Raw genomic sequence first — 17739 nt, forward strand, 5'->3', positions numbered from 1 at the left:
TGGCAGAACTCAAACCTGTTATTTAGGCATAAACGATTTGATAACATAACTTAGATTATTACAATTTACATACAATTACATATAGTAATACAAGTATAATATTAGTATTACTTAATATATACAATTACATATATCCGGTATATTAATTATATTAGTATTACTTAATACATACAATTACATATATCCATAATATATTAATACAAGCACAATATTAGTATTACTTAATACATACAATTACATATATCCAGTATATTAATTATATTAGTATTACTTAATACATACAATTACATATATCCATAATATATTAATACAAGCACAATATTAGTATTACTTAATACATACAATTACATATATCCATAATATATTAATTATATTAGTATTACTTAATATATACAATTACATATATCCAGTATATTAATTATATTAGTATTACTCAAAACATACAATTACATATATCCATAATATATTAATACTTAATACAATTACATATACTCAATTATTGTTTTTAATCTTAAGGACTTCTTTAAAGGCGACTGGCTTTAACAGACAGACTGCTTTGTTTTGTGCTAGGCTGAATGCATAGCAGTGATATGATTAGATGTGGTTTAGTTGATACTCCAGCCTTGCTGCCAAACAGTACACAGCAAGAAAATAGATAGTTTCGCAAAGTCCGTTGAACTGAGAAATCCTAGTAGGATACAATGTAGTAGACATATGGGATGTCTCAGCAGATTCAGTGACTTTTGCTTGTAACATATTTTATATCTTGTTCTCGATTGCGTCTGTCTATCAAATGATAGGGACAGACAATCTTGGTGATTGTATCTGTCTATCAGATGGCAGGGCACAGACCTTTAGACCTGATGGTCAGTAAGCTGTGCTGTACATGATGTGAGCAATTATCTGTAACATGCACAGGGGAGTCGTTACACTTTCAATCAGTTGTGTAATTACTGATACTATCTGCCTCATTGGTATGCAGTCATCATTCAAAGTGATAAGCGAAGAATATCGCTAGAAACGAGAAGTGGAGATTGTATATTATGTTGAAAGCATGAAAGGTTTGGCTGAGAGACAAAGTGATAAAGCCTCAAAACGTGACAAACATTTATATTTTAAATGGACATTTTTTCTAACATGGACAGAAGAATCGACAAAACCTACAAAATTGTAGCTAGATATGTGTGACTGAGACAGTCACGAATTTGATTTCTGGCTCACGTCACATGTGAAAAACCAATTTGAAATACACATACAAGGGGTTTAAATATTAAACTTTACATGTCACAGTCATTTTAAATTCAGTTAAATATATTGCAATTATGAAACACCTGCTTGCCCAACCATATTATTCAAACTCAAAATTGTTTTTGCAAATTATCGGCTTAAGTTATAGTGATGGTTGCCATGGCAAGTACAGCAACCATATAAATCTTTGATTGAAATACCAAATATATCATAGTTTTCATTATTTTGCTAAGCTTGAGTTGTATCTCGATTAAAAAAAAAGTGTCAAGGGTTAGTAAGGATTTTAAAAAAAAATGCTTTCATTTACCTAAATTGAAATCTGAATTTTGTCAAGAAAGACAACGAATATCAAGAACAATGTGAGGTATTTGAATATCATGAACATTAATTTGTAAAACAAACAGAAACTTGAAAAAAGCACATGAGTGGTAAAAAAGAGATAGGTAGAAAGTCTTTGCCACAAGAATGATTGGAATGACAAAGAGGTGCCAGTGAAAAGACCAAAACTAACTATAGAGTGAAAATATAGGATTCTACTTCAAATAGTAAGAAAACTTTAATATTATTTGCTGAAATATTTGCATGGATGGAAACTGAATTGGAAATAGTGAGAGTGATAACATACAGTAGTTCAATTGATGGTGAGAATTAACCTTGGGTTATTCCAGATGTAATTACATTGTACTAGTGTTAAACAACTCTTCTAACCACATACAGTAGTTCAACTGATGGTGAGAAACCTGCTGTTTTCAAAGTGTAATATATTAAATTGTACTAGACTAAGTGTTAAATACCTCTATTGACCACATCCAAACAGTAGTTGAAATTATGGTGAGAAACTAGACTGTCAACAGTCTTCGTGCCTATTTTGCTACGTTTCATCTAAAAGAAAATTGCTGCCTCGCTCTGTAGCACTGAATACTAACGCATACTGATAGGAAACCGTGAGTGCCTCTGGCACTCGCTGTGATCTTGCTAAATAATCAGTACGTTAGTACGCGGTTATAATATTGCTCTGGATCGGAGTGAGGCAATGACTTTAGTTTTAGATAAAACGTAGCAAAAAAGGTACGAACGACTGTCGATAGTCTAGTGAGAAACCTGCCATGTATGACATATTACATTGTACTAGTATTAAATGCTCCTCCTGCCTGAGAGCATTGACAACGATCAACGGTGGAAGTGTCCATATGTTTATACTATGTTTGTCTAGATCTACCCGTGGTGGCAAATCATCTCTTCATACTAGCTGAGATCTTGAGATTCAATGCCACAGATAGCAGCACTATTACTATTACTACACAGACTGGACCATTTATAACATTTTATCACAGAGAATATCTGATGTATTTGTAAATCATGCTGTCTGACTATTGTTATCAACTTACCCTCTATTATAGATTATTGATGTACCAGATGTAGATAAGAACCAGTCAATAGCAAGTGTAATAGCTATAGACTAGCTTCCATATTGTCTGTATTTCACCATGTTTCAAGGCTACTTTCAACCTTTTCCTATTGATTTGTATTTTGCACCTTATTATATTAGTTCTCAACAGGAAAAGCCTGAGGAGTTATAGGAATTATATCCATGTTTACATCATCTGTACATGTATATGTATGTGTGAGTGTGTGTGTGTGTGTGTGTGTGTGTGCGTGCATGTATGTGTGTCTATATATGTGTGTGTCTATGTATGTGTGTGTGTGTGTGTGTGTGTGTGTGCGTGCGTGCATGTATGTGTGTCTATATATGTGTGTGTCTATGTATGTGTGTGTGTGTGTGTGTCTGCATGTCTGTGTGTGTCTTGGTGACTGTGTCTATGTCTGTACATGTATATCTGTGTGTCACTGTCCACATCTGTCTATATATGTATGTATGTATGTATGTATGTATGTATGTATGTACATGTATGTATGTACGTATATGTGTGTCGGGGGGAGGGGGGCATCTGTCGGTTGACAGCCATAACAGACACCTATGTTTAGCCATTTATAATATGCTGTTTGTTGTTGTCACCTTGGTTCTAGGCCCATTGTCCCCAACTTTTGCCCCCTCCCCCAGCCTGTTGCCCCTAAATTCCTGGAAAAGGAGCTAGAATAAACATTACTGAGTAGCCGCTTGCTTGTTTGTTACCGACTATACTGGTCCTACATCTCTTGGATATGATAACTATATAAGCAGCTATGGCATATTTCTATGTTGGCAGAAAATAAGAACAAAGCTATTGAAAATAAGTTGAAATTACATTTCCTTGGGTGTAAATTCTAATTTTTTGACATTTTGTACGTGTAGAATGTTATAATGACTCACATCAGGGCATGTTATGATCTTTACAATCCTCATCTCTGTTTTAGATCACGCCTAGACTGGTAATTTTTCTTAAGGGGGAAAACTCTTAGTCTTACACTTCCAACATAAGCACTCAATGTGTCTGAGTATAGAACTACATTGTAATGTGAGTGGTTTACATTATGGCAAGATTTGGATTATAAGTCCTATGGTTTTATTTTGACTTGGTTACTTGTTTTAAGCTGTGTTGGTTCAGATAATGGTACTGTTGCCTATGGCTATGGTTCTGAGCAATGCAAGTGAGGAGTTGATAACCATCGTCGTAAACCACAGCCTCTTTTACGGTGCTGTCCAAGACGTCGTTATAGGTCATTATTTCACAGTGTCGTGGAAGAAATAACAGCTCTGGTTTGCGAGAATGTTGATAACAAACATTACCTCTATGGAGGTGGGTTTTTGATCCATTTCAGAAGAGCTTTCACAGTGTAGTTGTGTTAAAATTTATTTTTAAAGAGTTTTTCGGGATAGAAAAAACATGAAATAGTATGTCACCTTTGAACCTCAAAGATGCATACTGTCCTTGTATGTTTTTAATTAACCCTTTCATTCCTAGAGACGACATTGGAATAAATAGAAACTTGATTGTAAGAACATTTTCCAAAATTTAAGAATATTACTTCATTGGGAAGTAATATTTCTTGAATTCTGATCTAAAATAAAGTTGATCTTTTTCCAAAAATTACAGAGAAACAAGAATTTTTGTTCAAAAATTTTGGAGGGAAAGTTTCTAGTCCTGAAAGGGTTAAGCTCTGGATTTATACTAGCTGAATATACCCATAAATTTCCTCTTTATTCTAATAAAAAACTCTTTATTACACCAAATAAAACATGCATTCCATACTGATTATACCTAATTGAAAAAAGGGCATAGTGTCTTTAATCTTGAAGAAAAGGATACATCAAATGAAAAACTTATTAAAACTCAAATCAAATCAAATGAAATCAAATCATCACTAACATGATCACTGTGCCATGTGTACTAAAAATAGAAAAAGTACATTAAATGCATATATTAAGAACAGGGGACAGTTTGTGAAATTGGTAACGTAAGAACAGTTTCCGAATACAAAATATAAAAATGTCCAAGAAAAGTTTCTGAATACAAAATTTAAAATTATCCATATTAAGACATGGGGACAGTTTTCATTCATGAAACAAGCTGTGTCTTTTTAATAAGCTCAATAAAAATGTTAGTAAATATGAAAACAAAACAAAAACCTTATGTGGTTAGACCATATGATATATGAAAATTCATGTCAGTTTTCATTGTCTTGCTTTTTGTGTAAAGGTATTGAAGTAGAGTTGTGGTACAGTGCAAGCACCTAAAGTTACACAAAATAGTAATGTCACATGTCTTTTCACATCATTAGATAAGTTTCTTTTGATGAGCCACTACAAAGCCTAGTTGCCTATTAGGCATGAATCATCATACAGGTTATAAAATTTGGCAAGTACAATTTTCAAAGCAATAAATTGAGTGAAATAGTCTGATTTCCCAGTTGAGTGATTACTTAGTTTAACTGTGATATGGAATAACACCATTATAGAGATGTTACATATGGTGATGCATGATGAGCTGTGAAACATTTCCAATGTTCATCTAAGTTTTAGCCCAGAGACTTGGTTATCTGGCTTGAAAATGTTGTTAGATAGCCACATCTCTGGGCTATACTGTCAGGCCAGTATGTCAAGTCAGATAGCCAAGTCTCTGGGCTATACTGTCAAGTATGTCAAGTCAGATAGCCAAGTCTCTGGGCTATACTGTCAAGCCAGTATGCCAAGTCAGATAGCTAAGTCTCTGGGCTATACTGTCAAGCCAGTATATCAAGTCAGATAGCTAAGTCTCTGGGCTATACTGTCAAGCCAGTATGTCAAGTCAGATATCCAAGTCTCTGGGCTATACTGTCAAGCCAGTATGTCAAGTCAGATAGCCAAGTCTCTGGGCTATACTGTCACGCCAGTATGTCAAGTCAGATAGCCAAGTCTCCGGGTTATACTGTCAAGTCAGATAGCCAAGTCTGTGGGCTATACTGTCAAACCAGTATGTCAAGTCAGATAGCCAAGTCTCTGGGCTATACTGTCAAGCCAGTATGTCAAGTCAGATAGCCAAGTCTCTGGGCTATACTGTCAAGCCAGTATGTCAAGTCAGATAGCCAAGTCTCCGGGTTATACTGTCAAGTCAGATAGCCAAGTCTGTGGGCTATACTGTCAAGCCAGTATGTCAAGTCAGATAGCCAAGTCTCTGGGCTATACTGTCATGCCAGAATGTCAAGTCAGATAGCCAAGTCTCTGGGTTATACTGTCAAGTCAGTATGTCAAGTCAGATAGCCAAGTCTGTGGACTATACTGTCAAGCCAGTATGTCAAGTCAGATAGCCAAGTCTGTGGGCTATACTGTCAAGCTAGTATGTCAAGTCAGATAGCCAAGTCTCTGGGCTATACTGTCAAGCCAGTATGTCAAATCAGATAGCTAAGTCTCTGGGCTATACTGTCAAGCCAGTAATAGTATGTCAAGTCAGATAGCCAAGTCTCTGGGTTATACTGTCAAGCCAGTATTGTCAAGTCAGATAGCCAAGTCTGTGGGCTATACTGTCAAGCCAGTATGTCAAGTCAGATAGCCAAGTCTCTGGGCTATACTGTCATGCCAGAATGTCAAGTCAGATAGCCAAGTCTCTGGGCTATACTGTGTGTATAAAATAAGTTATAAAACGGTTGTTTGCCAGAGCTATAGAAAAAGCTAGTAAAGAACAAAGAATAATCCTATGTAATCCTTATGGCTTCACAGAATGCAAGAAACTGGAATTGAATCCCTGGCCTCAACATTTTCTCTAAAAATTGTAAACTGTTGATGCCCATCATTAGTTTTTCACAGATTTCTGCAAGTCCATTACTGTCCTGTGTCTCATGTGAATACTCGTAATAGCTGAGTAACTTGGAGTCTGAGACAGTAATGTGATAAATCCAGGGTTTCAAAATGATTCCCTAGCCAGGCTATGCCTTTAAGGATTTATGATATCATTTGATACATCAGCATCTGAATTCAAGAGTAAATCTTCTATAACCTGGGAATGAAGCATAAAGTCGAACACAACATACGTGAATACTTGACTTTTATGCTGTTTTCAAATTCATACCCAGTTAATGTCAAAAAACTCAAGTGAATGGAAAGAGCTTAAGATTCTCAAGTGTTGGATGACAATGCTGAAATGGATATGACTGTATTTGTTGCCTAGCAACCAGCATCTTGTTGGCATAGCAACATTCATTACATTGGAAAGTTGCTTCCTGCAAGAAATACAGACATTACTTATCATGTCAGTTGACTTTATAATAATGAATTCTTTATTTTGGAACAGTGATTACAAATTATGTTTCAAATTTTATTTAAATATAACAGGAATAAAATAATTTTCTGGCAAGATTTTTTATATCAAAGTGAAAGACGTGTGCTGTGTTGTACATTCTGGATATATGGCATTATTCATTACTATGCCCTCCGTCCAATTTTTAACTCTTTAAAAAAGTGATATTTCTCCCACTGAATTTTTGTCTTTGTAAGCTTGGTTGTACTTACCCGTTTGTTGCCAATTAATCTTCAAGAATTGAGAATAGTATACATGATTGTATGTTTATCTACAAAGTCCTTAGCATGGAGGTTGGGTGCAAGTGGGTGTGCAAATGTTATATGAAATAAGAATAGACAAACAATTGTCATGGTATTTTTGTATCAGGTGACTTTTATTTTTATTGCATGAATTGGAAGTAAAAAGAAGAAGACTTCTTCAGTGTAATGGAATTAAAAACTTAAAAAAGTAAAAGTAAAAAAGTAAAAAAATAAATACTACCTGTATCAATTCAATACTAATATGGGTGTATCTCATATGGTATTATAATATTAAATGAGAAAAGACTTGAATGTGGTACTGCTACCTGTTGAGAATATTTTTTATCAATTGTTATCTACTGGTCTTGCGTCATCAGAGAAACAGTATTGAAAAGTTATTTTGTTTTCTTGTGGTGTGAGCTGTGTTTTATTTGTGCATATTTTGGTATGTAATACATGTATAATGAATCTAGCTCTCAAAAGTGAGATGATTATTTAATGACAGTATCTATCGCATAGGTTGTTATCTATATGTGACAGATGACTGATTTGTCGCGCTAAGCGGCTTCTTCCTCTTGTTCGCCCTCATCCTCATCTAATCCATCATCGTCTTCAACAGTGGCATCCTGGTACTGTTGGTATTCAGACACCAAATCATTCATGTTGGACTCGGCTTCAGTGAATTCCATTTCATCCATGCCTTCACCAGTGTACCAATGCAAGAAAGCCTTACGACGGAACATAGCTGTGAACTGCTCAGACACACGCCTGAAGAGCTCTTGGATGGATGTGCTGTTACCAATGAATGTAACAGACATCTTCAGACCACGTGGTGGGATGTCACAGACAGCGGTCTTGACATTGTTTGGGATCCACTCGACAAAGTAGTTGCTGTTCTTGTTCTGGACATTCAGCATTTGCTCATCGACTTCCTTCATGGACATACGACCACGGAACATAGCAGCAACGGTAAGGTAACGACCATGGCGGGGATCACAGGCAGCCATCATGTTCTTGGCATCGAACATTTGTTGGGTCAGCTCTGGTACACTCAGGGCTCGGTATTGCTGGCAACCACGACTGGTCAGAGGAGCAAAACCAGGCATGAAGAAGTGGAGACGTGGGAAGGGTACCATGTTGACAGCAAGTTTACGCAGATCAGCATTGAGTTGACCTGGGTAACGCAGGCAGGTTGTGATACCACTCATGGTAGCAGACACCAGGTGGTTCAAGTCACCGTAGGTTGGTGTGGTCAATTTCAGTGTACGGAAGCAGATATCATATAAGGCTTCGTTGTCGATACAGAATGTCTCATCTGTATTTTCCACCAGTTGATGTACTGACAAAGTGGCATTGTAGGGTTCAACCACAGTATCAGACACTTTGGGGGATGGTACAACACTGAATGTAGTCATAATTCTGTCTGGGTATTCTTCACGGATTTTACTGATCAACAGTGTACCCATACCAGATCCAGTACCACCACCGAGGGAGTGGGTCAGTTGGAAGCCCTACCAAAAAAAATTATTAATATTAGAAAGTGAGAACAATTATTAGTAATCCATTCTTTGAAATGATAATTTGGAGGGGGGGGGGGGGGGGGGGAGGCATTGAAGATATCTGATTTATCCTGCGGATGGATTTTGTTTGGTCACAGACAGTTCATAAAGAAAGATTAAAAGGGGGTTGAGAATGTACGTTTGATAATTTGGAGGGGGAGGAGAAGTGGGAAGGGAAGGGATGCATTTTGCACATTAACAATTCACACATCATGGGTAATGCAGGTATTTAAAGACTCATAAAGATATTAAAAGGAATAAACAATCTATGTTTCAATATTTCTGAGGATGTGCATTTTGTGTAGTACATTGCGTCAGTTGCAACTCATAGATTCTGGTGAAATACAGCCATTCAAGAATCAGAAAAGGTTACAAAGGTGTTCGGTTGAAAATGATGTGCTTGTAAATTGGATTAATTCTGATTAGCGTGCATTAGTAAATATGAAGGGTACATGTACCTGGAGACAGTCACAAGTCTCGGATTCTTTCCTCACGACATCTAAGACTGTGTCAACCAGCTCAGCTCCTTCCGTGTAGTGACCTTTAGCCCAGTTGTTGCCAGCACCACTCTGACCTAAAATAAAATGGGAAAGGATAAACATGAGATTTAGTGGTATTGTTTCTGTGTATTAGGGAAGGGAAGGGAAGGTGTAGTCTGTGTTGGGTATTAACACATGGTTGCAGTGTGACCAAACTTGTCAGTGGTTTATATTTTGTGAAGCCCATGAGTGTAAACAGAATGTGGTCCATGCTTTGGTCTAGAATGAAATTGTTGGTAAGAGCATTGTATAAATATCAAAAAAAAAATAATGATAATATCCACGAGTTGTGACATATTGTGGTTGTCCTAGTTGAAATGATGACGACGAGAGTTACCATGGTAACATAACCTTTCACAATTCTGGGGTAATAATTGTGACTTGATGATTGATGTCTGATAGTATATCTACAGAGCAGGCAGTTTGTCATTCATACTATAATTGTTTTTTTTACCCAGATATGTTCTGTGAAGTAATAGTATACCATTTAGAGAAACCAGATAAGGGCTACATACACGTAGATCAAAATATCAATTTCCTACCATTTACAAAATGCAATTTACAATGGGTATGATATCTCTGATATTATCGAATAAGCCATAGAAAAACTACAACTGCCGACATTAGACTGTGGATGAAAGGAGCCTGTTACAAACAGGGGAAAGTAAACAACTGAATTGAAGTAATAACACTTGGCACAGCATGTTGGAAGTACAGAGACTTGTATTGCATTCCATCATTTGATAAGAACAGTTTTATGGCCACTTTACATAACAGTTCATGTTCACAAACACATTTCTAGTTCTCCTGGCATTTGGTGTAGACATAAAGAGGCCAGAAAGCTGTTTCTTATCAAAACATGGTGTGTAATACAAGTCTCTGCAGTTCCAACATGTTGATGCAAGTGTTATTAATTCATTTGTTTACTTTCCCTGCTTAATTGTGACAGGTTCTGTTCGTCCACGGTCTGATGTCGGCAGTTGTAGTACAATTTGACAGTCAAGCATTGATAAGCAGAACTTGTTACAAACATAGAAAGTAAACAACTGAATTGGATTAGGCAATAACACGACGTAGACCTTGCTCAAGTACATAGCATGCAAATAAGTCTTAGCGGGAACACTGGAAGGAAATTTTGATTTTCATGTTTGATTTAACCAGATAGAGTTGAATAGAAGAAAAAACTCACCAAAAATAAAATTGTCTGGTCTGAAGAGCTGGCCAAATGGTCCAGAACGCACAGAGTCCATGGTTCCCGGCTCCAAATCTATCAAGACAGCACGGGGTACATATTTTCCACCGACGGCTTCATTGTAGTACACGTTGATTCTTTCTAACTGTTGATCAGAATCACCATTGTAGGTACCGGTTGGGTCAATACCATGTTCATCAGAGATGACTTCCCAGAACTAGTCAAGAAAAATTCAAAAACTGTATGCAGTATATTACCCTGGTAGTTGAGCCTTTGGTTTTCTAAGATAGACACAAACTAAAACTATTGTCACAACAGGTTGATACAACAGTGATAAGCTATCGGATGGATGTTGGTTTAATTATAGTCTACATAGGGACTGAAAACTAGTTTATTTAGAGTTCCATGAACTTGCAGTGCTGTTTTGGGACTTCCAATATTTACACAATATTGATCACAGGGTGATTAGAATCGTACAACAGAGGAGCTGCTGCTATCACCCACTTGTGTAATCAACCACATTGGAGAACAATAGATTTAGTTTGCGTCTATATTAGTAAACCAAAGTCTGAATTACCAGTGTTGTACCTTTGCATCAAAAATGTACATCATGATGTACCTGTTTACAGTCTTCCTGTGGTAGCCCCTTTGGCATATTGCCTCGGGTCTGTGCACCAGAGATACTATCATCCTCAGCTTTTATTTTGCAACCTCCTGAGTGCAGACCGCAGTCTTTTCACAAGGCTAACCTGATTTGGATATATGCAGGTGTGATAAGAAACTGTCAGGCATCTGAAGGTTATGTATAGGTTTTTCTCCCTAAACTTGGATTGTAGTACGGTATATGCTAATTGTGATGGAATGTGGTAGTCAGTTGTGGTGACAGAAACAATACCATTGAACATGTCAGTGTTGTACTATACAAGAAAGGATTGGATAAACAATTCTCTTAGTTCAGTATAACTAAATTGTAATATGCAAAAATAACACATTAGATTTTCGTTTGAAAATAATGATAAATTTATTAATATACATAAAATGATTATCAAGTTTTTATATAGTGCTTTCTCACACTGTACTCAAAGTGCTGTACTACAATTACTACCCTTGGTCCGGAGCTATAATGGCACAGACCTATAGTGGCACAGCAACCATTTAAACTTCACTTAAGGCCTAAAAAAATTGTTTGGTTCCAGTTACCTGACCCCCACCTAGTTTTTCATTGACAACCCTAAACTTTCGTTTACATATTCGAGAAAAAAATAATGAAATTGCGAAAATTGTGAAGTCTTGTGAGAAATAGTGGATGTGGAAAATGATATCAATTTAAAAAGACAATATAAAACTGTTCTTCCAATCTGTAATGGCTGTACATCTGATTAGAAGAAACCAATAACACAGAGACCATATGGAAAACAACGGAAAACATAACTACCTGAACTACACTAGACACTCACATATGTAAAAAAAAATATAATAAAATAAGATACAAATGTAAATAATCTTCCTACCCCACCAGTTCTAAAATTGAGCATAATCTGAACTGCACAATATTTTTTTTGAGGCCTAAGTACCTGAGGAGTAGTTACTGTACTTGGTCTTTGTCATAACCTGCTGTAAGATGTTATCATATGTAAAATGGAATGTGGGACTATTTATAAATAGTTAGTAAAAGATATACGAGGTGCCTAAGTACTGAGTTGTATATCCTACTAATACCACTGCTCCTTTTGTGGTGATATTCATTATATAACTGCATTTCTAACTCTTATTTTTACATATACACCCCTATTCACACTCAAACCAGGTTACATTCATTGGTTATCCAGGGCAACGTGGTATTATATATACGTACTCTCAAGTGATTGAAAAGGTAATGCTTCTACAAAGGTGTTGGTAACCAAGACTAGATTATTTGTGGTTACCACAATGTGGTAGATTGTTTACAACATTGACTGATTCATTATGTCAATTGAATGATACCACATTTCCCACAATACACCTTTCATGATCTTCAAGATGGCGCACTTGCAATTTGGTCCGGTATTGTGTCCAAATATTGCCTTAGCGATGAATTTTTTCACCAGTTTGTTGTGCATTACAGTGAATTGTAAAATGGTTATGTTTTCAAGTGCTGGGTTTGATTTGAATACCTGCATTCTGTAGATTTTAGATGTAGAAGTACCTGCAGAATATATATAGTTCACTTGTTATATCTGAATACCGACTGAGATGAATGCCATAAATGCACACAAAGGTCATTTTGTATGACGTAATGGAGTTCTGATTATTTTAGAAATGTTGTTTGGAAAGATGGTTCCTTGGTCCTAATGATTCAGAATGTTGTTATTAAGACGAAATGCTTTCAGAATTCTACTAACAGTGAATTTGAATATTAGCTAACTGGTACTGAATGTGAATCTGAATATGAGCTAACTAAAACTGAATCTGAATCTGAATATTCTCCAACTAGAATTGAATGTGAATCTGATAAAAGCTAACCGGCACTGAACGTGAATCTTAATAAAAGCTAACTGGCACTGAATGTGAATCTGAATAAACGCTAACTGGCACTGAATGTGAATCTGAATAAACGCTAACTGGCACTGAATGTGAATCTGAATAAACGCTAACTGGCACTGAATGTGAATCTGAATAAACGCTCACTGGCACTGAATGTGAATCTGAATAAATGCTCACTGGCACTGAATGTGAATCTGAATAAATGCTCACTGGCACCGAATGTGAATCTGAATAAACGCTAACTGGCACTGAATGTGAATCTGAATAAACGCTAACTGGCACTGAATGTGAATCTGAATAAATGCTCACTGGCACTGAATGTGAATCTGAATAAATGCTCACTGGCACTGAATGTGAATCTGAATAAACGCTAACTGGCACTGAATGTGAATCTGAATAAACGCTAACTGGCACTGAATGTGAATCTGAATAAACGCTAACTGGCACTGAATGTGAATCTGAATAAACGCTAACTGGCACTGAATGTGAATCTGAATAAATGCTCACTGGCACTGAATGTGAATCTGAATAAATGCTCACTGGCACTGAATGTGAATCTGAATAAATGCTCACTGGCACTGAATGTGAATCTGAATAAATGCTCACTGGCACTGAATGTGAATCTGAATAAATGCTCACTGGCACTGAATGTGAATCTGAATAAATGCTCACTGGCACTGAATGTGAATCTGAAAAAATGATCAGGATGGATTCTAAAGGTACAAGGTAGTCCATAATGGCTTACACTTACAGGTTTACATATTGTACATGTGTATCGGAATGAATGAAATGCACAGTTTAGGATGAGCAAATGTACCTATGTTTGTTTGCGGTTACATTTTGTTCTGTGTATAGTTCCTTTATCAGCTTTTGAATTTTAGTTTGAAGGATTCAATGAAATTAGGAAAAATACATCTCTATGTTTTGTATTTGACGTAGACTAGACACATCTTTAATACCTTATTAGTAAAATAAATTTAAGTTTGCTCAAACTTTCAGGAGTCTCATTCCTATGCAATGCATTACGATTACTACAATCATCTCCACTCACATATTGGGAAAGTCATTATTCTAGCACAGAAAACTGTGCTACTCTCACTGGACGAAGGGTAAATGATGCATGTCAGTTGTAATCCATCGCAAATTGACAGGCAGTTGCAATTGGTTAGTTTCTTTAGACAATTGCTCATTAAGTGAACACAATTCTGAATCTGAAATCACGTGGGGACGCGTTAATGTCATCATGTTTATATGAACGCAGTCAGGGGTAGCACAGATTTCTGTGCTAGAATAACGACTTTCTGTATAAGTGAGTGGAGATGATCGTAGTAATCGTAGTAATCGTAACCTGTCCTATAGGAACTTAGATGCATTCTTTATAGTAGTACAGTAACTAGATTATACAGACTCTCAATGTAATATGTATTATGTGTTCCTGGTAGATACACACTCCCGATTTAATATATATTGTGCTCCTGGTAGATGTTCACTCTTGATTTATTTTGTTCCTGGCAGAGAGAATTGTTTATTTTGACGGATTGCTACACGTGTCATGCTTCATCTGTATTTTATATCCTCAAGGCTATCACAGTTGTGATATTTCAGTGGTAGTTCACCATGGCAACGTCATGCATCGTTTCCTTATTGCCAGTTTGATTTCCTGTGAAAACTTTTACTTTCAACATAATATATCTCAGCACAGCCTTGCCAGTCATTGACCCGTATAGCTAACAGTCAGCAGTAATGCTGTGAGTAGTCCTACCCTATGTATGCTACCGGTAGTATGTATCTGTAAAGTGTGAAATCATCACACCTCAGAGTCTGTATTAGAGTATTTTGACCTTGCACAAGAACAAACATATATTGCTGCAGTAGACAGTCTCCATAAAACATGTACATGTAAAGTGCAATACAAAATACATGTTTAGCCAGGTCATCAAACAACATGTCACCAAAGGCATTAATAATCAGAAAATTCACTATTAAAAACTGTATCATGAAGAACCAGACAATGTACTGCTCATCTTTTAGGCCTAAAAAAATTGTTTGGTTCCGGCTACCCGACCCCACCTAGTTTTTCACACCAACCCTAAACTTTTTTATTACGTATTCAAGAAAAAAATAATAAAATCACGAAAATTGCAAAGTCTTGTAAGAAATAGTGGATACAGATTAAAAAAGACAATACAAAACTATTCTTCCAATCTGTAATACATCTGATGAGAAAAAACCAGTAACACAGAGACTATATGGAAAACAGCGTAAAACATAACTACCTGAACTAGACACTCACATATGAAAAAAATATATTTTTTTTTTAAATTAGAGAAAATCTACCTACCCCACCTATTCTAAAATTGAGTGTAATTGTAACCACACAATTTTTTTTGTTAGGCCTTATTAAACCATAACAAAACTTTCTTGTTTTTAAAAATTCATGCTGCAATATATTAATGATCATCTTATCTTTTTAACCTTTTTTTTGTGTGTACCATTCTTACCTTTGCACCTATCTGGTTGCCACATTGGCCAGCCTGCAGATGAACAATTTCACGCATTTTTGTCACTGACCAGCTTTTGAATGATACATGCGGTGTATTTGACTCCAAATGAAGAGGTTATCAGAAAAACTGGTGAATTTAAATGACCATACTATCAACCCCCAAACATGTTATGAATACATCCACTCAAAGTAATATAGTGCAGTTATGAATATGAACTATAAAAGTCAATTTACAAAATTTCCAGTTTATTTATAATGTTTTTGGAATTTTTTTTTGAAATCTGTCTCTGTTTTGATAAATTTCTTTCACAGGGTAATTTGTAAAGGATTGCATATATGGAGTGATCAGTAATTAGTAACACTTCATCAGTGAAAGGGTAAATAGTAATTAGGGTGCCTGGAAAATATACACAGTCACTGTGAATTGATTCATGCGCTAGACAAATATTCAAATGAACTATCTGTCATGTATACAGGTATAAACAGAAAAAGGAGGAATGGATGAATACTGACCAATGTCTTGTCCTGTAAGATCTACGCAAACCTTGGACACTGCTAAGGTGTATGTAAATATATTGTTTACAAAACAAAACAAAACAAAACAAAACAGATAAAAATCAATAGGACAAAGAGACTGCACAGTTGTATATACACATGATGTCATGTTTGGTTAGTGCAGACGTGCGTACATGTATATTGTGAAATGCAAATCATCTCATAGTCTGGCAGTCAGTTAAAAGTATATTGAAAGTCAGGGTTAGTTTTGAGGACTTTTGTAAATTATTGTATTCAAACTAGTAGAAAGGTGATAGAAAGAAGGTGGAGGATTTTTATAATAGTTTATATTCCGATTCTTGGTAGGTTTTTAGGATAGACGAGGCAGTGGAAGTTGATGGCAGTGGGAAGCGGGGGGGAGGGGGTGCTTGACTTTTTTATATTTCAACACTAATTCACTGATTAGGAGCTGGGGCCATGGTGGTCGCATATTATGTGTATTTAAGAAGGGTGAGTTGTAGTATTTGGGGTAGAGGGATGGGGCAGGCGATAGAATGGGAGCTTTGGGATGGAGGGATGGGGCCAGAAATTGGGAAGTGAGTGTGTGTGTGTGTGTGTGGGAGGGGGGGAATCATGATGGGAGTTAGTTTTGGAATAGAGGGTGATGCAGGAGATCGACTATTATGGGATTGTTGTACTTCGTTATATTGAAATATTTTAGAGAAGTGAGGAAATCTGGTAAAAATTCATTGCATAATGATAGATTCTCATATCTTATACATAACATTTTAGGGGAACCCTTTAATAAAAACATTGGGATGACATAAATTTTACCAACACCCCTGACACTGATACAATAACATAGGAAAACACAACATAGCGATATCTGACATACATATACATGTAGTAGTTGCCATGTCTACATAAAAATAGACCATCACCTCTATTGACCTTTGTACATACTTGAATACAGTGGTATGATATTACTTATACTTATCCTGTTATATTGTGCTGGTCTGTAGTATGTACACCAAATATAAAATATTTCCAACGATGGAAAAGAGTTGTTTATGGTCTAACATCATGTAATACAGAGATAACCTTTGATCCTACCTGAAAATATGTAAATCTAACCATAGGACCATAATTTGGAATTATTGGTAGACATTTTTCTTTTTTCTCCATTTTTTTTTACTTTTTTTTTTTTTTAGAGAAATAGTAATATGTTTCAAGGTATTATTAACAGTCATTGCAACATGAATTGGGATATTTCAAAATCATCGTTAGCGATACACAGGTGGGGAAGTACAATTAAATCCACCTGTTGCAAAAATCCAAAAATCCAATCTGTTCACACATGCCTGGTTTGTAAACTGAAAGTGTGTTACTGCACTTGACCATATACCTGGGGCACGTTCAGTAGAGGACACATTCCCACTGCTTTGAATGGTATTGAGCTATATGTATTCAACAACAACAAATAGGTGACATTACAAAACGTTCTTTCACCTGTCCAGCAGATAGAAGAAAGACCAGAAGTACAAATATTAGTATTAATATATTATATTGATGAGAGCTACTTTTACAGTGATATTATTCTTCAAATCCGGCTTTCTGTTTGGAAAAATCCAAGTGACATAGGGGGCCTTGTCACTATGAGTCAAAGATGGGTATTGAGAATACCTTCATGTCAGCAGTATTTTCAGGCAAAACGAAGAAAAATATTG

General features: G+C 36.0%; 2 protein-coding genes across 2 annotated transcripts in view; one reads left to right on the forward strand and one right to left on the reverse strand.

Annotated features, from left to right (window-relative positions):
• LOC144438552 (WD repeat-containing protein 17-like) overlaps positions 1–17739 on the forward strand; it is a 72394-nt gene that overhangs the window by 26248 nt on the left and 28407 nt on the right. The gene's annotated exons all lie outside the window — the stretch shown is intronic.
• On the reverse strand, positions 7319–15626 carry LOC144439114 (tubulin beta-4B chain-like). Its single transcript, XM_078128380.1, has 4 exons — positions 15516–15626; positions 10489–10708; positions 9219–9334; positions 7319–8712 (listed from the first exon to the last, which is right to left on the reverse strand). The coding sequence occupies exons 1-4, from the start codon at positions 15570–15572 to the stop codon at positions 7759–7761; spliced, it is 1347 nt and encodes a 448-aa protein (XP_077984506.1). The 5' UTR covers positions 15573–15626; the 3' UTR covers positions 7319–7758.

This window comes from Glandiceps talaboti, chromosome 8, assembly GCF_964340395.1.
Source record: "Glandiceps talaboti chromosome 8, keGlaTala1.1, whole genome shotgun sequence".
Lineage (NCBI taxonomy): Eukaryota > Metazoa > Hemichordata > Enteropneusta > Spengelidae > Glandiceps > Glandiceps talaboti.